Source organism: Gymnoscopelus microlampas (genome assembly GCF_963454915.1).
Source record: "Gymnoscopelus microlampas genome assembly, chromosome: 6".
In the NCBI taxonomy this organism is placed as follows: domain Eukaryota; kingdom Metazoa; phylum Chordata; class Actinopteri; order Myctophiformes; family Myctophidae; genus Gymnoscopelus; species Gymnoscopelus microlampas.
In genome coordinates this window covers 21814120-21838018 of record NC_139943.1, presented here as the reverse complement: position 1 = coordinate 21838018, position 23899 = coordinate 21814120, and the positions used below count along the sequence as shown (strand labels likewise).

The window sequence follows — 23899 nt, the reverse complement described above, 5'->3', positions numbered from 1 at the left end:
GGTGAACTATCTTTAACGAGTATGACATCAGTAGAGCTCTGCCTCTATCGTTTCAGGGTCATTGTGGAGCCTGGTGGAGAGTGAGACAGCTGGCAGACAGACAGACACACAGATGGACCAGTCACCCTCTACCTTTTGCAGGTCATCCTTCTCCATGGTCAGCAGGTGGCCCCAGGTGATGTCATTATCCTGTAAGTGTGTGTGTGTGTGTGTGTGTGTGTGTGTGTGTGTGTGTGTGTGTGTGTGTGTGTGTGTGTGTGTGTGTGTGTGTGTGTGTGTGTGTGTGTGTGTGTGCGTGCATGCAATTGCATGCAAAAAAAAGAGAGAGAAAACATCACTCAGCATTTACCAAATCAAAACTCCTGCTGCTTATTCCTGACCTGTGCACCTGAGACAGATGTACCTGCATGAGAACATAGAATCTCTCCTCAGCCCGCCACCCAACCTTCATCAATCACATGCCTGCTTTACAGACTCCAGCCGACCCGTGTTTTAATTCAACTTGATCCTCAGGCAGCCACACTGAGTCCATTATGAGCCGCTGAACAAGATATGTAAACTACCTGTTGTGTTTCTGTGCACCACTGCACGTGCATGTCATTTTCACGGGCGTGATGCAGCTGTGCAGTGTAGTATGTCTGGGATTGCTGTACCTTGTACTTTAAGTCACCCATGTGTCTTAACCATTTAAACCCTGTAGCCTTCGTTGATCGGGGACCCTCAGGGGTCCATACTCGGTCCCTTCCTTTTTCCCCCTCTACACCAAATCTCCACCCAAATTAAGACACAAAAACTAGCTGAGTTGCAGATCAAAAGGTGCACGGTCGTGGATTCCTTCTTCAAGCGAGGTGAAAACATGCAATTTAATTTAATTGTCTCTTATTGTACAGTAGGCTGCTATAGCTGCCATGCCAGTCCCTAGCATCTACTGGTAGAACGGCATTTTTTTTTCAAGTAATTGTAATCATTAGGTTTGTCAGGTCCATATAATATCAGTTGGGGTCGATTCTGTAATATCTTGGAACAAATCAGAACTCAGAACAAATTTCATCGGTCCAATTAGTGCTCATTTAAAATAAATGACCAATTGATGGGTCCATTAGGGTTCAGGTCTGTCATAAAAATGTCGGAAAAAAAATCACGGGTCTATTAGGGTTTGGTCTGTCATTTTGTACCCGTGAAGGAAGACCTGGCGTCTAAAACTTCTTTCTGATTTATTGACTACGTGTATATAAATGTGACTGTGTGCACATCTGCGTTTCCGTCTTTCTACTCACGTTCATGATGTCAGCCAGGTATTCCAGGTTGAGCCCGTGCAGGAGAAGCTCTATGTCACCCAGCTTGGTTGTACTGAGGAGATCAGAGTTCAGACACATCACAACCACCACCAGAGCAAAGTGGACACAGGCTTTCTGTGTATAAACCTTTCTTCCCACAGAGTTTAAAAAGTTGGAGCTACCGTTCCATGTTTTAAATCTACAAGCTCACAACATGTCGCAGCATGACACGTTGTGAGCTTGTAGATCTGCTATTTTTGGCGATTTGTCGTGCGACAAAGTTATGGCAAGTTATGGTACTTATGGTAAATGGTTAAACGTCTACACATGTAAGAAAACAGACGCAACCTAAACTACTGTACCAGCGCCAGAAACGTTAGGAGGGATACTATGACTGTAATTAACCACTGGTCACTTTAGATATGCAGTTTATTGTTTGTGTCGATACTAGGTCTTGGATTTAAGTGCAACTTTGATTCAGACAGTCTATACACATAACTTGACAGACTAAACAGAACTCAGTCAGTCAATTTGACCCTTTCCAGTTCACAAACATGCTTCAAGATTTATTTGAATGCCTTCTCTCTATAAATCTTTTGTTTTTTTAGAATTTGTTTTTGGCATTTGGCGTTATTCAGATAGGGTGTAGAGTAGAGAGACTGGAAACCAAGGGCAGAGAAGGGGAGGCATGACAAGAGTCGGACCCTTGTGACTCACAAGGAGCCTCAGTGCCAAGGGTCAGTCCTAACCTGTGACCCCAACATAAAGTATTCCTCACGTCCTGCAGAAATGTGAGCTGTGGAAGGTGTTTCTAAGGTACCTCACCTCTCTTTGGAAGAGCAGAGCTCAGAGTCGCCCTTGATCAACTTGGAGAGGGTTTCCTCATTGGAGCAGGAGACAGAGGTCTGGAGTGCACAGGACAGGATCCTGGCTATCTGTAGACATAAGTGTTCTTTTAGTCTTTATTTGCGTCCCCCCCCCCCTCCCCTCCCAAGTCATTGTCAACCTTCCCCCAAGTGTACAGTGGTCCCTGTCACTGCCAACCCCCACAGGTCTGGGGGGCCATTCTGTTTGCCTGGTGTGCCTTGAGACAAATCCAGGAGTTCCCTGGGATTTTGTGACAACCACACATTATATGGCAATCCAACTATAAACGCATAAGATCTGTCCATACTGTAGTTCACGTATCTCGAGAACCGTCTGACTGGCTTCATTTTGTACATTTCTTTCACAATGTTTCTAAAATCTGATTGGCTATTTTCTTCATGAATACAGGAGTGCCTTGAGATTTTGACTTGCCGATTTGTGTGCCTTGGGCACAGAAAAATAGAAAACCACTGCAATAGAAAACCACATGCCTCCTTTGATAAAACTTCTTTTCACCTGACAGTGTGGCGTTTCACTGTGAGAGCGTAACACATGTTCGCTCCATCTTCACCAGTCCCCCACCCTGCTGAACAGGTGTGAGGAACAACCAGTAGGAGTCGTTAGTGCAGAGCTTAGGACATGATCACTCCCCAGCTTCCCACTAGTCTCCTCAAGGCAGAAGGCACTGCTGCCGGTAATGGAACCTGGGTCTTTGAGGTTTGTGTTCGAGTGCTTTGCCTCTTTATCACCCAAATGATTTTTCACTTTTCCCCTTTAAGATTTAACCACTTACACCCTATATATTTAGGAGACTCACTGGGGTCCCTTCGGGCTCTATAAGCTCTTTTGTTTGTTTTTACACCAAATCTCTTTGCCAAAAATAACAGATCTACAAAATGTTGTGACACAAGTGCTTTGTTCTGCATTATCCATCTTTGCCTAAAATAGCCGATCTACGAGCTATAATGCGCTGTGAAGCGTTGCGAGCTTGTACATCAGCTATTTTTGCCAAATGTTTGCCCCAAAATAAGGACGCTAGGGTTCATTTGGTCACTTTGGTTATCACTGATAATATTATATGTAATGTATGAATGAAGGTACCTCTGGTTGCTTGTACAGCTTGGCCACCTCATAAGGACTGTTGCCGTCATAGTTCTTAATGGTCTTGTCTGCTCCCAACTGGATAAGTTTAAGGACAGCCTCATTTTTACCACACTGCACTGCTATGGCCAGGGCCTGAAGGAACACAAAAGAGAAACATATGATGTGTGATATAGCTGTTAGATTTGGACATCCTGCTGGAACCAGTATGTCCTCCACTGAATCCTTACCAGTGGCCAATGGACAAAGTTGGTAGCCTATATCTAGTATGAGTTACTGAATATGAGTCACACACACTGGCTGTGTGTGTGTGTGTGTGTGTGTGTGTGTGTGTGTGTGTGTGTGTGTGTGTGTGTGTGTGTGTGTGTGTGTGTGTGTCCAAATATTAGTGCAGAGAAGTAACACAGAGATGTTAATGTTAATGAAGAGAGAGAGTAAGGACAGACCGTGAATCCGTTGTTGTCCTGGGCATTGACATCTGCCTCATGGGACACCAGCAGGTTGATGAGTTTAGTGTAGCCATCCCTGGCCGCTAGCATCAGACAGGTCATACCACAGCTGGAGAGGAGAGGGAATGAGAACATGGGCAGAGAGGAGACAGGAGGAATAATGAGAGAACAATGCAGAGGAGAACAATACTTTGGATCCACTAGAGGGCGACAGAGACCAAGTTGTGGGTTAAACAACTGACATGTCCGGCCTTCCGCTCATTATTCTCTTACAGTATCATTTAGGCAGAAATTTACTGGCAACAGAAATAATCAGTATTTGGTACTCCAAATACACACTGACTGAACCATTGAAGACAAGGCATAAAAAAATGCAGGAGAATAACTATTCTGATCAACATTCCCCAAAATCAACAATCTTCTCTTCTATCAACCAAATTGGCTGTTAAGTGGAACATCCAAAAGTAGCCCTGCAAAGTTACCAACCCAGTATCCAAATCCAGGCTAGGGAACCACTGTTTTTTGTAAAAAAAAAAAAAGATATTCTTAGGTCTTTTTCTGCCTTTATTTGACAGGAAATGGGGAGAGAGTTGGGGGAAGACACGCAGCAAAGGCCGTCGGGATAGGGAGTCAAACCCACGACATGCTGTCAGACTGGATTACCAGCCTATGTGGTATGCGACTGGACCGCTAGGCCAGCATGCGCCCAGAACCACTGGTTTTCTGACCTACCAGAACATTAACCACTTAAGCCCTAATATACTTAGTTGACCCAAGTCCCTGAGGGCTCTATGCTAGGCCCCCTCCTGTTTTAATCTATCCTAAATATATTTGCCGAAAATAGCTGAACTACAAGCTCAGAACGCAATGTGACGTGTATGTAGATTGGCTATTTTCACCCAATTTTGGCCACAAGAGAGGGACGCTAAGATTTATGTTGTTAACTGCATTCACCTCGTCCTCCATGTACCTCTAACTATGTACGCCGGGTACTTTTTATTAAAAGCTTCTAATCAGGGGTTAGTTTGACCTGGAATACCAGGCAAATGTAATTATCTTTGTGATTTTCAAGATTCGAGAAACGCTGCTCTAATAGTTGATGTTAGGCTCATGAAAACCTCCACATGAAACCTAATTACTTGATGTCAAATCCCCGCCCCCCCCCCCCCCCAACCTCCACTCACACACACACAAGTTCTAGAGAAGACAGTGGGTTCGATTCCAGGAATTTCTCCAACTTCTAGAGCCATGGTCGGAATGTTCGTCAAACATTTTACCGACATTTGCCTTATGGTGATAACATCTCTGATTATAACTTGGGTTAAAATGTGCTTTGTTCACTGTGTGAATATATTAATAAATCCCTGGCTAAAACAAGCCTGACCTTCTTGTCGAGGACTGTACCATGTCATCAAGTGTTGTAAATAACCAGTGAAACAGGTCTACTATATCATCTGGGACTCAAACAGTGGGTAAGAAAACGCCATCAATATATAGAGGTGTGGGAAAGTCCTGAGACCATACGTCAACAGAAATTGTGGCATAAGTGTGTGTAAATGTGTGAATCACAGATATAGAGAGAGCAGCACAGAGGAGAGAGAGAGAGAGGGGGGTGGGGGGGAGATCATGCATCACTTATTTATGGCTAATAATACAAATACTATTCATTTATTTTCACAGAGCATTTGGACACCGGGAAGAATAGAAACGAACGACAAGTGATATTTTTAGGTTGATTGACAGTGAAAGTCTCGAGGATTACATCCTCAACACATTGTGATTAATCATGTGACCTCAACTCATGTGACCTCGGCAGGTACATAAATAATTCAATCAATGTCCAGGCAGAACTATCACACGAATGTCTGTGACGTATATACCCATTAGTTCCTTCTTCCAAAGATGACTTTGCACCCTGTAAACAGTGGCTTCCTTGTTGACCTCATGGAGAGGTGACAGTTTAGTGTCATTCGGGTGTTTTACTGCGCCGTCATACTGTAGCTTCCCAAGGGCTGGTTTCACAGTCTGTATAACTTCACACCGTACAACTGTGTGTGTGTGTGTGTGTGTGTGTGTGTGTGTGTGTGTGTGTGTGTGTGTGTGTGTGTGTGTGTGTGTGTGTGTGTGTGTGAGTGAGTGAGTGAGTGAGTGAGAGAGAGAGTGAGATACAGCATCAAGTCTAATTTCTTAAAACACTTTTAAAAGTTCATCTCAATATTTTTTATGCAGCAACAAGTTACATACCTAAAAAGAAAAACTTAAGAGGAGGCCTGTGTGTGTGTGTGTGTGTGTGTGTGTGTGTGTGTGTGTGTGTGTGTGTGTGTGTGTGTGTGTGTGTGTGTGTGTGTGTGCGTGCGTGCGTGTGTGTTACATTCCCAAGTAGACAGCGTATCAATACACAGATAATCCAGAATAAACAAAGCTCATGGCGTCACAGTGACGAGAACAAAGACCTTGGGAGATCAAACACCTTATTCACAGCTGCTCTACAGCTCTGGAAATTACAACTTTCTGTCCTAGAAAAAGAACTAGTCAGTACTGTCCACAAAAGGACGCATGACGCAAACTGTCGAGAATAAGCTTACTAAAGGTAATGTGAACTAATATTTCATGTCTCAGTTTAACTGAGACACCTTTCCACCTATGGACAGGTAGAAAACTATAGCTAAACTATTGCAGAGTGACCCATTATTTTACCTGGGTTACACCTTCTGAGAGGTCTAATGGAATGTTGTCAGACATGAAATAATGACTCATGTAGCCTACCAAACCAGTACATTAGTCCCACTAGTGTTTCAGTATCACGATTCGTGACCATTAAAAATACAGCTTGTATTGACTCAACGTACAATCAGTGCACACTTTAAACCAGTTTATGCCCATCTCTGTTATTAATCTCGGGTATTGTGTTTCCCTTCAAATCATCGTCTAGCCCGGTTGATGTTACACATTCAAAATTTCTCATACATGTGTTGGTAGTTGAATCTCATTTGCCTTCCATTTTTAATAATAATAATTTTACTTGTACTTATTACTTCTGTTCAGTCTATTATCAAAAAACCTTTGAACTGCCATTAATTTAAAAAGAAATCTGGAAAGGACAGTCTCAAACAACTTCTGGCAGCTTCCGAAGACAACCCTAAAACCACATTTTTTAAACCTTTTGACAGCACCATAGCAGAGACTGCACTTATGAAAGTCACAAACAAAGGTTTGGATAAACAGTAAAGTGTCATCAGTGCATCAGTCGATGTGTCATGTGAGGCCACTTGTTCACCATAATGGCACCAGAATTATTAATAATTTGAGCTGCACGACCCGAATGGAAGGAGAGAGTACCGTAACACACACACACACCCCCACACGCACACACACACGTTGAAACATGCAAAAAAGCATGCAGAGCTCTTGAACCTTCCATCATATAGAACTGGTTTTCCGCATCCATATTTTTTTTATCACCAGCTATTACATACGTGCAGGAAGGAAGACAGGCCTATGGTAGTTTCAAAGATATCAAAGACAAATACAATCTTTTCTTTTTCAGGATCTGTGCAGGGTCAGACCTTTATCTATTTAATGAACATACTTCAGTTTTTCACATGTAAATGCTCTAAAATAGAAGCGTGCAGTTTTGATGCACTAACTTGACACCTTCAGTGCGTCTGTCTACTGCCCTTAAAATCAATGGGTGGATATCTTGACGCAAGCATCTGATGCCTTCTACTTTCTAGGTGTCAGCCCCTTTTTTGAATGCTGATGCTGGGGACTGTTTCGTAGGACTTGAGTGCATCATTCAACACCATTATGGGTTGTCATACTGTATCTGTGACTGGTTTACATAATACTTGAGTAACAGTAGGTTGTTCTGTGTCAACTGGTGACCATATTTCCCCTTCTTCCCCTATAACTTGACAAGTGCAAACCCCACCCAAACCCACTTTCCTTGAATATGCTTCCCCTAGGGGTGTCATGCTATGCCTAATCCACAATTACATTTTCAATTTTAATGTCACGATTCGATTCTCGATCTTTATTTAATTTGAATTATTAGGCTATTGAATCTTGATTTGTAAAGAAAAACAATCGTTTCTCAGTAAATAATGTTTACCACACCTGCATGGAATGCACAGATAAACAGCAGCACCTCAGGCTTCCCTTGGACGTCCGCATGTGCAGGAGTGACAATGAAATAGCGCTGAAATCACGATACGGCATGTCATTTCGATACTGTATTAAAACGTAAATTTGTATTCATTTTCGATAAGTATCGAGCCTTAGCTTCCCTGTGGCAACATTATACTGTACATACGTAGGATGAAATTTCCTTCCATTGTTGCAAACAAAATATAATTATATCTTCTAGTGAAGGCCAACAACCCTAGTGTTTCCAGAGTAGAGTGCAAAGTATTCCAGATGGTCCATGGAGAGGATATTTGAAGGTCTCGGTCATTGGGTTACACACTACATCACTGCGCCACCCCCCCCCCCCTCCCCACCCCCCAACAACAAGCACTGCATTAACAAGGCTTTATTTTTGTTTTTATCTCCACCAGGCCAACAGGCAGGGATTAGGTTTGTTTGGACTTACAGCAGAGAGGCTTTATGTCCAGAGAGGGCTAAAGCTGCAAAAAAAAGATCTGAAATAGGAGCTGAGGGTAGCCAAGAACAACTACAAGTGGACAGAGGGCAAACCTGAGCATAACATTACTATGGATGTATGGGAGGAGCTGAGGAAAATAACTGGTCACATGCAGTCAAGCTCCACGGCTCAAGGCTCCAAGGAATGGGAGAAGTCGCAGCCACGTTGAACCTCTTCTTCAATAGGTTTGACTCAATGTCCCAAGGGGCCTTGTAGGGCCACCCCTCAGCACCCATAGAATCCCACCCTGCACTCCTCTGCTGCGATACTCCCCCCATGGTCCACCCATGGCTCTGGGAGCACAGGCATAGGGATGCAATCATCCACCTGCTTCACAGAGCCTATGCACATCTGAAGGACATGGGCAGCACTCAGAGTCATGTTCTTTGACTTCTCCAGTGCCTTCAACCCCAGACAGCCTCTCCTGATGGCAGAGAAGCTGTCAGTCAAGCATGTGGACTGCAACTTCATGGCCTGGAGTACAGACTAACATATTGGCAGGCCTCAAAACATCAGGCCACAGGGCAGCCTGATAGACGATGGTGGTGAGCAACACCGGCAAGACACACTGATGCCCTCTTTAAGAAAGGACAGCGCAAACTGCTCTTTCTGAGTCTTCTCAGGTCCTTGAATGTGTGCAACAGGCTGCTATAGATGTTCTACCAGTCTGTAGTACCAGCCTGATCTCACACAATTTAGTATACATTGCATTCCACGTTTTTTGGTATCGGATTCAAGTCTGTTGCCAAAAAACTTTGGTGTCTTATTTGATTCCAGCCTCCTTTGAGCCTCAACTCATTCAGACAAGATTTTATCAGATCAATCTTGAGTTTTAATGGCACCAAGATCATTCAACATGCACTTTTAAATATTAAATCATAACAAGTACCAATCTGTATTTTCACCTTTATTGGACAGCCTGGACCAACATTTTGAAACCAGGCCATTATATTGAAAGAATTCTCATCCTTTGAAAGACAGAAAATGAATTTGCTTTCATACCCGTCTCTGGCACAAGTAACAACACCAGTATCAGCACAACTTTATCAGCTTATGTTTCACCACTTTCAACCTGGTGTGCCCAATTAAAAAAAAAGAATAGCCACAAACAGTCCAAAGGAGGACAAAGACAGACCGTATGAGTGGTAAAGGCCACATCTTGCTCCTCCCTCCCCAGGATGGCGATATGACACGGAACGCTTGTTTATGCTGGGCTGGAGGGACACGCAGCTGGTGTTAATTGCTGGTTTGATACGCATACGCAAAACGGACATGGAGTGGGTTTATTCTGTGAGCCCACATTCACCCCTGTCCTCCTTTGCTCTCATCTGACAGCCACGATCGTACATACACCCCCCCCCCCACACACACACACACACACACACACACACTACCCACATATACACACCTCGTCCCTTATCCACCTCTGCCTCTCGTTAACTGTTCTTCAAATATTTTGTCTAGAGAGGAAACAATCAATTTCCTACCACCACACAGTGTGCGTGTGTGGTCAGGCAGTAAGAGAGTATGAGGGCTAAAACACAGTACTCATTCCTTGGCCTGAGAGAGGAGACATCCGCAGACGTCAATAGAGGGCCCAACTCCATTCAACTTACTTGCAATTAAAATATATTTTAAAATTAGGTTTGCGAGACCAATACACTGTGTGCACCTATTAAAATCTATTAATCTGTATGCCATTTACAAGTACTTTCCTCCACATTGTTAAATCCTGAGCATTAATTTAGCTCAGGAAGCATACAAATGTACCCTTAAAAGGGTTCATTGTTTACACACTTGGAGTTAAATTAACACACCCATTATTTTACAGTGCACACATTTTGTATTCGCTTCCCTTTCAACCCCATCATAGACACGGCAGAGTTGTATTTGACTGACCAAATAAACACATGTCCCCGATAATGACAAATACAAATTTTAAATGATAGAGAAATGTTCCTGTTTCTTTGAGTAGTTATTCGTTGCTCTGTGCAATCTGGGTCATTCTCAATGTAAAGTAAAGTAAGCAGTAATGCGGCAAAGGTAGACGATCTACAAGCTCACAATGTGATGCAACACAACATCCTACTGTACAATTAAGGGGCCGTGTCCACCAAGAAGTTTTTTTCCTGAGCGAAGCGTATGTTTTGAATTGTTTACAATAGGAGCGCCGAGTTTTTGGAAACTCCAGCAGCGTGACGAGCGTTTATTTTGCGCTCGCCCATTCACGTGTGCAGTTTTTATTTGCTTGCTGAGAGCTGAAATATATTTTCAACTTGTTTTTAGGCGAGCGCCTTGGGGTTTTCGGCCGGGAAAAAATGCCTCAGTGGACTGGACACGGAAACTGTCACACATGCATGAATTAAATATTGGCATGCCGTAGGCTGCTTGAGTCATTATTTCATGACACCATTCAAGTAGAACTATCAGAAGGTGTAACTCAGGTAAAATAATGGTTACTCTACAGTCGATTTGTCCAAACTTTAAAAAAAAAGAAACTCTGAGAAAACAAAATATTACCTAAACTTGTTCTTGACCATCTGTGACAGGTTCACTGTTGTGGTACCCAGTTCTTACATTACATGCATTGTGCACCATTTTCTATGCAAAAATATAATACAAATTATGTTCTTTATATTTTTAAAGACACATCCTAAATCAGGCTTAACAATAGTGGCGCCAAGGTCGATGTACAACTTTATTATCTTACTCTGAGAAATGTGTTGTGTAGCCACAGTAGAGACCTTGCAGTGTTTCTGCCCTGCTATATTTGAGTGCACCCACCCCCTGTAAACTCCAGTGTGTTTATTTGTCTGCCTGTTACCAGCCTGTACAGTACATGCACATGCCATAACAGGACGTTCCAACCAAAACGACCAAATATACACACACCGTATGTAGCGCTGTGGTGAGCAATGCAACCACATGGCTCCCAAACATAACGGAAACCATCTTGAGAAATATGATAGAGCATTTGATCACCATCTTTCCTTGCTCTGTCCAAAACTCACTCAAATCGTTGCTCATTATCTCTGGAGTCATGTGGTTAAGATGTATCAGTCAGATTTGAAAGATTCCATTACAATTGGCTATAACTGCCTTCCAAAGATTGCAGGCCCTGGGTAGGCAACCCGGCCTGGCTAAGACCTGTGCTCAGAAGATATTCTGTAAACACTGTATGCAACACCATGTGTGATCAACCAAAAATAATACGCTTATAGCTATGGAAGTTGAGCAGCCGTTTTGATCGTTATGATGCAAAAATAAGCAATGCACAGTGTAATTTGACTGTGCAGTTCTGCGGAAAACATGAGCAAGTCATGGAAGACATAATACTCTGCATCTCTGCCTGCAGTGTGCATAGTCATTGATTACCATGGAAGCGTTTTGAAACTGGACGCACTCCACATTATCTCCACATACAGCGCATACATACATACAGCACATTCATTGAATGCGAGCATGTTAAAAGTGGATCACTCTGCGTTCCCCATGGCAAAACTCATTATTACCGGAGTTCAATGTGTTCTGGGAAGAATTTGCACCAGCGTAAAGATGTTCCAACTGCGACATTGCCGACAAGCAGAGACATTAGGAGGGGCCGTCTTGAATGATACAAGAGTTGTAAATAAGTAATAATTACGAAATATGGAATGTACAAGTGTGATTATTTATTTTCTAAACCAAGTGCACATTTAATTCCCAGCTGTTGTTTTGATGCAGACATTTGACGATTGCCCCCTACATGAAATGTCAGTTGTCAGGCAATTTGTCCCCCTCTGCCGTGATCAAGATGTATCACTTAGATTTGACATATTCCATTCAAATTGGCTTCCAAAGTTTGAGGGCCCTGGCTAGGCAACCCGGCCTGGCAGAGACCTGCACTCAGAGGAACCCACTTTTCTAGTTTTAATATATAGCTATTCCTTGCTGCTGAATTGACCCAATTTTCCTTTCAGTGCTCACCTGTTCTGTAAGTTGGGATCTGCATTCCTGGACAGCAGCAGCTCGACACACTGGGCGATTTTGTCCTCACTGGCTGATGCTGTGCAGGCAGCCATTAGCACCGTGTACCCGTCTATGGACATTAGAACAACCACCATTAACCACTTTCAAAAAATTCTAACATTTTCAAAAAGTAGTTATTAAATAAATATAAAACTTGTAGATTGGCTTATTTTGCCACACGACATCGTCATTTGACAAAGTATAAATAGGGCCTAAATGGTTAATAGACCAAAACAATACAACATTAAGTTGCTTTTCCTTTTAAAATGCTCTAAATACAAGCAAGTGGACAGTGACTGAGGCTTTTTTTAGAATTCCTACTATCAAAACAATTAACAGAAGCTACTTTTCCACTGCTTCATTTCTCATTCTTTATGCCCTCTCTGTTAAGCCATCACTTCTGACATTACCATATGCATTTTTCTCACTAACAGACATTAGGAAAGTAGCAATGGATACTGCACAGCGGAAGCACAGGAGAGAGGCCCCTTATGGCACTGGAGCCCAGGTACATGTGGCCTCCAACACTACGCTATCCCAGAATAGAAAATACCTGGCTTTTGTTATGAGAAAGCAGGGTGTGACATCACATTAAAACCAAGAATAGTAAGGAATCTGGATGAGGGTCCTGTTGATAGAGCTGGGTGGAGGTTTATCTACAAGAAGGAACTATGGTAGTTTTTGGAGCTGACCGACTTCAGAGAAGTACCCTTCTTATCTGGAAGCTGATAAGAGAGATGTCTAACCGCTTAATTGCAGTTTCGTTACGGCAGTGACCAAATTCCCAAACGTGTGCATGTGTGTAGTACATGTAATGAGTGTGTGCGTGAGTGCGTGCGTGCGCACATGTGCGTGTGCGTACGCACGCATCCACGGCTAACTTGTGTCTTGTGAGTACTTCTCTGTGTGTTGGCTTACATTAACATGTGTCTACATCTGAATATTTTTGCATACGTGTGTGTGTGTCACTGTGGGTGTGTGTGTGTGTGTGTGTGTGTGTGTGTGTGTGTGTGTGTGTGTGTGTGTGTGTGTGTGTGTGTGTGTGTGTGTGTGGTGGCCTGAGGTAAACAAACATGGCCACCCTCACGTCGGTGGGTGCAGAAGAATGACGACAGTCTGGAGTTCTGTGTATCTTATCAATCACTCATGCATTCCTCCACTCAGCCCCCAGCTCAGGCTCTGCACAACACGATTAGGAAGTGACTGAATGCTGCTCTGCCGTTTAATTGTTTCCTTTGCCAGCCTCCAGCAGAAGACGGGACACCATGTGTATGCAGTCAGCCAGAGATGCACACTCACGCACACACGTTTTTGGGTTTGATGCTGATCGCACACGTTTTTGGGTTCAATGCTGATCTCGATTTTCAGAGTACCCGTTGTACACGTCTGTCTGTGTCCCTTTTGTGCCCATATATGGAGATCTCCGTATCTGTCTGTCTAGTGTCTACTGTCTACCTGTGTCCCTTTAATGCCCTTATGGAGATCTGTGATGTCATTACATGCCCATACCCTGTAAATTGGCATGCCCATATATAGGGCATATTGGTTGGATCGTGGTTCTGGACAACTGGATATCCATATACGTATGCCCAGATATGGACATATCGGTCCGATCGGCAGTTCTACACAACCGCATATGCGCTTGTCTAGAACAACGGCAGGCACCGCACTCCCTCAAGTCCTTGCCGATGCACGCGCCAAGTTTGAAGTCAGTCGGTCCCATATATGCACATTTCCATATGGGCATAGTGGTCGGGTCTATGGCTCTGGACAACCGGATCTCCATATGCTTTTTTTATTACCTTAGTAAACCTCTTCATAAAGACAATGATTTCAAATCGTCTTTCACAGCACGATTTTGTAAATTATGGTCCTGTGATTTACAAGACAAGGATACCGGGGTTCTACTGAGTGAAAAACCCTCGCTCCCCTTCCCACCCAATAGTATCCGTTTCCGGTTGCACTCGCAGCCATTTCCTAGAGGCTTTAAAACGGGTCTCTAGAAACAAATGGGTGACGTGACGTCACAGTCCCTTCGTCTATATTTTTGAATATTCTATGGTTAAAAGGGGTAAAACATCATGACAGATCGGCTACATAATTGCCAATACCCATGTCGCTAAAGACCGACACATCGGTCTGGCTCTGTTCGCAAGGAGCCTCTGAGCACATTAATTCCCTAACCCCAATTTTACCCAATTTTAGCCCTAAACTAAAAACAGATCCTTGTAGAAGTTAGGGCCAACAATGTCTTCACTTTGATGGAAGTTTTGGGAAAGAATTGGACACAGTCTCTGGAGGTGAAGCAATTGTAGTATATTTCCTCCAATTGTAATACATTGCCTATGGCAATCAAAAATGTCCAGCAAAATGTACCCAGAATAGTATTTCGTCTGGGAATTCGTCGCCGAACTGTACAGCAATGTCGCTTGGGAATATTTTGGTTCAAGATAATGTGTTGAGAAATACTTAGTAACCAAAGCAAATTACTTGCCCTGAGTACAAGCAATGAACCACTCTCAACCAGGCGTCCCTATTCTGGGCATGTCATTATCGGTTAATATTTTCGGAAGACTTCCAAAAATGCAAAACGTTTTCATAAAATGTAAAAGTTTTCAAAAACAGCAGATCTACCAGCTCACAACACGTTGTGATGTGATGCGTTGCGAGCTTGAAGATTGGCTATTTTAGCTATTCGTCGTACGATGAAGTACAACACATGGGGCTGCAAACCCTGCCCGCACCAACATTTCTTGCTCTACGTTTGTTCCCGAGATGTGGCCGACTATGTCGTTTTGACATTGATCTTGACCTTTGAGTCCAAGAAGGTAATCAACTCTTTGGGGCAGCCTACTGATCATTCACACACATTTTCATGAAAATTCTCCCCATCTGTTCTGGAGTTTTGTTCAAACAGACAGACACACACACACACACGTGCGCACGGAAGTGATTACAATACGCTGCCATGCATGCATGCGGGCAGGGTATTAATAAAGTGGTACTGAACAGACACAGGCCTTCACTCCTCTGCATGCTCCCGTTCCTTACATTAACTGGGTCCAACAGATGCCTTCAATTTCTCAGCTGTGAGACAGCGTGTCGTGTCGGGTGGGGGCGGGGGGGGGGGGGGGGGGGGGAAGTCAACTGAAAACAAACCGGCGGATTAGCGGCATTCTTTTGAGAGAGTTCCTCTTTGACGTCATCAACATTAAGTAATGGCAGATGAAGCGTAGCGTCGTGACACCTGATTGGTCCGCGGAACTTTGGCCGCGCCAGGTGAGGAAATTGAAAGAAGGTGTGTCGACTAAGAGGAGGGAGTGGAGTGAAACCCACAATGCAATGGGGACCAGTGGAGGATTAGATATGACCGTTTGATATGATATCAGACCCTGGAAGGATCCAACGTGATGCGGTTGTTGCGTAATCTGTCCTAGATTCTATTAAATCCTGTGCCCATGTCACTGCATCTATCCCTCACTCATGCACACAGTAAAATGGTTGCATTTGTACACTCAGAGTTAAATTATTATACAGATTTTACTGTGTAGTGAGGTGCTGGGTGGGTGGACATGAAAAACTATATTTTAAGGACAGTCTTAATTTCTAATTATTTAAATAGGACATTAGGTTATGTCCTTTAAAATGAATTCCAAATCATATTATTCCGTACATTGTACAGAAATGATATTATGGTGCAAATACAAATTACTTGAGACATACTCTGGGTGTATCTGGACATACTCTGGCTCATTTGGAGGGGGGTTGGGGGGGTGTCAACACTTTCCATTTGGGGGATTTGATCATTTAACTTACTTTTGTTGAAGTTAGAGTTGGCTCCTCTGTCCAATAGCAGCTTGGCCATGTCAACATTAGCCACGTGGAGGGAACACATCAGTGGAGTCCAGTCTAAACCAACCTTGGTCTCCACGCCCATACCTGTACAAAACAGTTAATGTTGGTCAATGCATCTACAGTATGCAGTGGTGGAAAGTAACTAAGTACATTTACTTAACTCATTCTGTGCCACATGACGTCTAAGACGTCACGTGGCCTGACGCCCTGAGCGCCACATGACGTTTTTTTTTTTTTCAAATAGCCGAAGTATATAGGGATAAAGTGGTTAATGTATGTTTTGTAATAATAATAAAAATCTACAAAGTAACTCAAGTTTTCAAACAATTGTAGTGGAGTAAAAAGGACAATATTTGCCTCCGAGATGTAGTGGAGTGGAAGTAAAAGTATTAAAGTATCTGGCATTAAAACTGTTTTAATTTCTATCGAATATCGTAATTAAATACAATGAGATTGACATAACAGTTACGTTTTGTTTCTATGTGTCCAGTCTTAGAAAAGTTGTCTTAACGTGGCTCACGGTGGCTGAGTATGACAGAGACTCTTGTCTGTCTGTCAGACGGACCCCATGTATTTCCAGGTAACACTCACAGAAAGGTTGTTATTTTGAGAGAGAAATGTCCCGCAATATGAATACATTTTGACATGTTTTATTTTGATGGTAACTGTTGTATAATCGGCAATCGCAATATTACACTCGAGGGTGGTGTGCTTTATCGTATTATTGACACAATGCTTCCTTATTTATAAATGTCGCCAGACTCCAATATGGCGACCGGAACTACGTCATTCTGGGCTAGTCTCTTGTTTTGTTATGTAAACACAAGGCAAAGTTACTTAGGTACTTAGCCCCTTTCGGAACCATGCATAGCTTTTTTTGTAATTCCCAAATACAAAAAAAGCTATACAAGGTTCCGAAAGGAGCTACATAGATTATGTACTATGACATAGATTAGGTACTATGCCATTAACTTCTTTAATACCAGCCAACGTGCCATCACTCCAACAGAAGATATAAGCCTACCATTTTCCAACAGCTCTTCAACAACTTGAACATTTCCATCAGTAATGGCTCTTTTCAATTTGGAAATGTCGTCTTCTGCAATCGGCACAACTTTTCCCTGTGGGGAGAGAAACAGAAGTTCACAGTAATACATCCATAACTAGTACATTTTCTTTTCTTTGTCAAAACTCCACACAGAGTAGGCCCTTTCGTCAACCCCACCTAGGGTATGGGTGCTGATGATGCGGAGAAGACACGCCCGCAGCGCCCACAGTGTCCCCGGCGGGAATCTAACCCAGGACCTTCTAGCTGTGAGGCGACAGCGCTACCGACTGCGCCACCGTGCCCCTACCAGTACATTTTTAGGCAAGCAACGGCATCGTACGACGGATTTGCGGCGAGGAGCAGGTATCGGGGCTTGAGATGCCTCCACTGGGTAGTCTGGGAGGCTTCGGCTCAAAGCCTGTACAGCAGGGGCGCGGCCACTGCGTTCTGATTCAAATCAGCAGCCAAGAAAAGGGGGCGGGATCCACATGCAGTGGGTGTTGCATGTAAATAGGAGCGACGGGAAGCAATTTCCCCTTGAGAAATTGCGGCCGCTATTGTTGTGTACTGCTGTTTGCCTCTCGTCGGACTTTTTAGACGAGTTGCACAGCTCTCAGACCGGTAAGCGGCGTGTCCGCTCAGATTCTGAGCGTAAGTTACATCCCGCCCACAAATAAAGGGGTTATGGCCCAGAAATTCCTCGCCCCTCCCGTTTGTATGCAAGAGCTGGCGAAAACTTCTGGGAACTCAGATTATCCACTGGGAGACATACCTTCCTAGACCCTTCCTCCTCGTTTGGCTCCCGTCTGGGTGTCATCACCGTCATGGCTGCGAGTCCTTTCTCCATCGAAGGGGGGGTGTCGAGCTCAGCCTCCATCATCCCGTCACCGTATAGGTGTTTTGGGGAGGAAATGGTGGTGGTGAGCGGTCCTTCCCCGGGCGTGTGGTCTGACATGCCGCTCGTCATGGGAATAGGCTGCTCCGCCACCCTTTTGGGCCTGGCCCCGCTAGGGTCGTTGAACGGGCCTGCCGTGGGTGTGTGTGGATTGGCTGGGTCTGGTGCCCGGACCGTCTCCACCCCAGGCGTGGGGGGCGCTGTGGCTGGTGTTGTAGGCTGCTCCGCTGGTGGTTCTGTGTCGTAGGTTGGGGGAAGGATGTCTTCCTCTACCACGTCAGCCTCGGTCCTGGAGGGTTGTAAATCTCCGGGCTCGTCCTCCACCGGAGGAGCTATGGGCAGCTATGGGCTCTTCCGTGGGCGGGTTTGGTGCGACTGCGGGTGTTCTGTCGAACTTTCTCACCAGTTTCTTGAGGAACCTGCGCCTGGTCTTTCCGCATGCCCAGCAGAATGCCGACCCCTCCTCCAGTCCGCGGACCGCGTGCCTCTTCCCCAGGCATAGAAAACAGAAGCTGTGTCTGTCATACCCCGGCATTTTGTTGCCACAGATCTTACAATCCTTCAGCGAGACTGGGGCCTTCCTGGTCCTGGCCCGGTCTCTTGAAGGTGCAGGGGCCATGCTCGTATATGGCCAGGGACGGATTATGGCTTGTGCACGTGCACAGGGGCCCTCGAGCCAAGGGGGCCCTGGCACTGCCACCTGAAAATCAACATTTTGATTAGTCAGTCGGAGACCCCTCAGCCCATTTCATCTACTTCCACTTGGCAGATGTCAAAATAAAACCTGTGTTGTCTAATGAAATTACAAGGTTCCAAATGTGTAAAATAAAATACACTCTAATTTTGAAAGCCTCCCAGTTGTAGGAGGAAATCTGTTATTTTCTATTAAAGCCATTTGACAAACAAAACAATGGACCTGGATTAAACACAATCATTTGGCAAAACTTGATATTAACGATAAGAAAACCATGTGCTTGTGACTTACACAATGTAGACACATTGGAAGTGTGTTCTCTCTTTCAACCTCAGCTCCGTGGCAGCAGTTAGTTAGGTAATTATCTCATCTGGTTAACTTACAGTAGCCTAGACTTGTGCTCAGAACTACTGTACACAATCTGCTGCGGGGGCCCATGGTGATTTTGTGCACAAGGCCCATTTTGACTTTAATCCGTCCATGGCGAGGGCCCGCTGAGATGCGTGGAAGATACTAACAGCGGGTCCACCGTCTCCATCTGACCTCCCCAACTCAATGGTGCCGGGGATGGTGCACGGAGCGGCCTCGCCGCGCCCCCCGCCGGATCGCTCGAGCCCTCCTCCGGATCGACCTCTGAAGGGTCTGGAGGTGGTGAGGTATTTTTTTCAGTCGCTTGCGGAGGAACCTCATGTCCGTGTCTCCGCAGACCGGATAGAAGTCCGCCCCCTCGAGCAGCCCCCTCGAGCAGCCCCCGCTGCGCGTGTTTGAGGCCCAGACACACTGGGTGTGCCTGTCGAACCCCGACATCAGGCGATAGCACCTTTCACAGAGCTTCTGCGGAGGGGTGACGCCGTTGGATCGGGTCCTACGCCTGGTCTCGGACACCATGCTCCTTAGTTCGGCCTCTGGGGCGCTTACTAGGGCGTGGGTGGGAGGTGAGGTTGGCTTCTACATGGAACGCGAAGAAAAGCGAATTGGAGTTACGGATACGCCCCTGACTAATATACTGAGGAGGGTGGGACCTCCTGTCAGGGAGCAATTAGAGTCCAGCCAATAGGGCTGTCTGGAGTTTATCAAGTAATGCTTCTGTGAGAATGCCAGAAGGTGCTCTCCATATAGCATACATTGATTGAAAAATAAAGACATAGAACTGCAATGTAGAAATACTCTGCTACAAGTAATAGTCTAGAATTCTAAGTAAAAGTACAAAGCATCAAAATATACTACCAAAAGTGCAAGTACTTGTTATGCACGATATCCCATTTCACATGTTTCCAAATGTATAACAATCCTTTGAAAATAGTGCTATACAAGCTCACAACGGCGTGAGCTTGTAATGGTTAATGTATGTTTTGTAATAATCAAAATGTACAGAGTAACTAGTAACTTAAGTTTTCAAATAATTGTAGTACAAGTAAAAGTACTGAACATTGGAAATACTCCAGTAAAGTTTTTAAAAATTGCTCAAAACTGTACTTAAGTGCAGACTAGTACTTGAGTAAATGTACTTAGTTACAGTACATTACACCACTGCGTACGACGGAGCATAACCTAAACTCCAATACTAATTGAGTCACGCAGCCTAATATTGTTGTACAGGCTCAGTAGAATGCACTTTGCATTGAATATCAGTTACTAAAGCCAACTTCAGTTATGCTGCAGGTAAGATAACGCTAAACTACTGCTAGAATAATTCGGGTTCAGGGCCGCGATCTTCATGAGGTTTTGGATACATAATAAAAATATAATTGAAACATTATTTACACGAGTTTTAGACTTTGACACTGTAATATCCCACTCCTCGTCACTGTAGTCGCTCTCATCTCCGCCGGGGAACGCATGATCAAGTCTGCTGCTCATCGTGGAAATCCTTTGGAAAATTGGTACACTAATTTGGTACAGTTAAGTTGGATCCTATGCAATTCGGTGACTCAAGAGGTCGCTGTTTCGCAATTTCGGCAAATTCCCCCGGCTCAAAAACTTGTAAACTCAGGTCGTTGCATCAGATTATTGCTGAGAAATTGTGTTATTCAAAAGTATTTGTAGTCTTTTGATTCTCACCTCTAACAACTGAAACGTATTGGCAAACGCAATCAGAACCAATATCGCGTTTGCCACCGAATTCGATAGGTTACTGGTTTCGGTGTAACTGGTTTTGTTTTTACATTAATTACCATAGCAGGTGTGCGAGGGAGGGGGGAGGGTTGACAGGCAGTCTGCATGGGTTATGATGAAACCACTGTAGCCTAACTCTTTGGTTGAGAATGCACTGCGGTGTTTCATGAAAAGTAATGTGAATTATTCAAAATAAATGACTGTTGTTTAGGCCAGTGGTTCCCAGGGGTCCTTGAGGGAGTTCCAGGGGGTCCCCAGCTAAATGATAGATACCAGTTAGGAAAATGGACCCTTATGGGTCTGTAACTCAGAGAGTGTACACAACCATTGGTTCCATTTGTACTCTCTCTGAGTTAAATAAACATTGACATTACTATATATATTGGGGTCCCAGAGATTTAAAAAAAGCCATTAAATGGGGGTCCGTAGCTTATAATGCATGTCAAACTGGGGGTCCTTGAAATTAAAATGGTTGAAAATCACTGCTAGAGCCGTAAAAACCTTGGTATATCTTTTCAAATGGGGGTCCGCGGGCTAATAAGTGTCAATTTGGGGGTCCTTGACATGAAAAAGTTTGAGAACCACTGGTTTAGGCTACATGTCAATTATTCCCAATTTTTGCAAATTGTTAATAAAGTATTCAATAAGCCACTTTAGATCGTTTGCCAGATAATAGCCTATATTCCTAGTTTAGAATGGAAAATGTCTTCCATATATAGCAATATTTGGCTGTTTTCTATTTTACACCCCAGCAACAAACAGCAACAGCATTACCATCCTCTACTGTCCTTTCATATCTCGATATTGTATGTTGGATGTTTGTCTGTCTGACAAAACATCTCTGGCTTTCTCCTCTGACCAGAAGTCTTTGTGTCTGTCTGTGAATGTGTGATGATGGGGGTACTGTTTTTATCAAATGTGGATCTTGCTGCTGACCAATTTCCCTTACACAATCTCTTTTAAGCAGTCATGTTATTGAGGTGCTTTAGCAGGGGGGGTGTCCCTATATCTAGAGCAACAAAGCATTTTTGTCATTCACCTTCAATCCTCCAAGTGCCCGAGGTTAGTGACTGCCAAAGTGGGGGTCTCTCGGGACCCCTTGGAATTCTTAGGGAGTTTCATTGGAGCATTCACAAAATGAGAAATAGTATCATTTCAACATTCTTTCATTTATACAAATCTTATACAATGACACATGGTATTATAATGACAGTCATTTTGGTTCACTACAGTAGGTTTTGCTAGGTTGTGCTGTGCAATATAGGCTATGCATAGTATAAAGTTACATAAAAAATAGGCAATGCCAAATTGTGATCACGCTGTGACACGTCGTGGGTTTGTAGATAAGCTATTTTCGCTATTATGCACAGGATGGCTTTAATGAAAGGCCAACAGAGGTCACTCTTCCCTGTGTTCAGGCCGGGTAAGGAAGTGGACTACATTACTTGGATCTGGCCACAGCTGGCAAGCACTTAAATGTCTGGCCCTTAGTAAAGTTTTAGGCTCACTGCCTCACTCTGTAAGGATCTCACTGCAGCCATCATCCAAATGAGAAACCCAATTACTAAACTGGGTTTCTCAGCTGTCCGCCCCCACCCTGCCACAAACACCTCAAATGAAAGACATTCACCGTCGTTAATTTAGCCGTGTAGTGCCACACAAGCAAATTATTAGGGGCTCATTTATTTCAGGGAAACATTTAAGAGAACATCCAATTGACCTTGTGACTGCACATGTCCCTCGAGTTTACATGAGTTGTGACATGAGTTGTGACATTATGACAGTATGCTAAACCTCTGTTGCTTTTTTCAGTATCATTAACTTTTGAGGAGTGATTTTGACTCCATACTTCATTGTTCACCCACCGTCCCACTGTCATCACTAATTACCTCAACCCTAATTCTATTCTTAACCCTAACCTATGCCTAGACCAGCCTCATGAAAAATTAGGCCCTGCAAAGTCTGCTCACTTGTTGAAACACACACACACACACACACACACACACACACACACACACACACACACACACACACACACACACACACACACACACACACACACACACACACACACACACACACACACACCCATAAACACACACACACCCATAAACACATACACACACACACACACACACACACACACACACACACACACACACACACACACACACACACACATAAACACAGTGGTAATTGGTAAATGGTGGTACCTTTATATAGCCTTTAACCAAAGCACTTTATATGATGTACATTACATTAACACACACACGCACGCACGCACGCACGCACGCACGCACGCACGCACGCACGCACACACACACACACACACACACACACACACACACACACACAGACAGACCTTATGTGGGATAAGGGCAGTGGTGGTGGGTGGGGTACAGGCCTCCTTAACTAATCCAATCTGGATTATACCACACACGCACACACAAACACCCATAAACACAGTGGTAATTGGTAAATGGTGGTACCTTTATAGTGCCTTTAACCAAAGCACTTTATGTATGATGTACATTACATTAACACACACACACACACACACACACACACACACACACACACCGATGGCGGGGACATCCATGCAAGGCGCCACCCTGCTCATCGAGAGCGGTTAGGTTTCTTCTATCTTATTAGTCAGACATGTAAACAGCACGTGGTACAGTAAGACATTAAGGCAAAAAGGACAACACAAAATAGTCCTTGGTCAAGTGTCTTGGTCAAGGACACTTTGACACAAAGCCAGGAGTTGCCATACAGGGAACCTTCCGATTCCAAGGCAGCCACTCTACCTCCTGAGCCACAGATCCAGTAATTATCAGGTCCTAAAAACGTTTTGAACTACAGAGACATTCTATTCTGAAGTTATTCGTTCAAATCTGGCATGGCAGCACATATAATAACTTATTTCTAGAAGTAAAGAGCTGACTTGC

General features: G+C 44.1%; 1 protein-coding gene across 1 annotated transcript in view; it reads right to left on the bottom strand.

Annotated features, from left to right (window-relative positions):
• The window catches only part of asz1 (ankyrin repeat, SAM and basic leucine zipper domain containing 1), a gene marked incomplete at both ends in the record, with an annotated part of 31274 nt that extends 10578 nt beyond the window's left edge, over window positions 1-20696 (bottom strand). Inside the window, 9 exons of the mRNA XM_084059485.1 lie at window positions 133-189; window positions 1278-1350; window positions 2103-2182; window positions 3246-3380; window positions 3692-3803; window positions 12303-12414; window positions 16161-16283; window positions 17224-17320; window positions 20601-20696. Of these exons, the coding sequence (XP_083915611.1) occupies window positions 133-189; window positions 1278-1350; window positions 2103-2182; window positions 3246-3380; window positions 3692-3803; window positions 12303-12414; window positions 16161-16283; window positions 17224-17320; window positions 20601-20696 (885 nt within the window). The remainder of the gene's footprint in view (window positions 1-132; window positions 190-1277; window positions 1351-2102; window positions 2183-3245; window positions 3381-3691; window positions 3804-12302; window positions 12415-16160; window positions 16284-17223; window positions 17321-20600) is intronic.
• Window positions 20697-23899: the final 3203 nt, after the last annotated feature.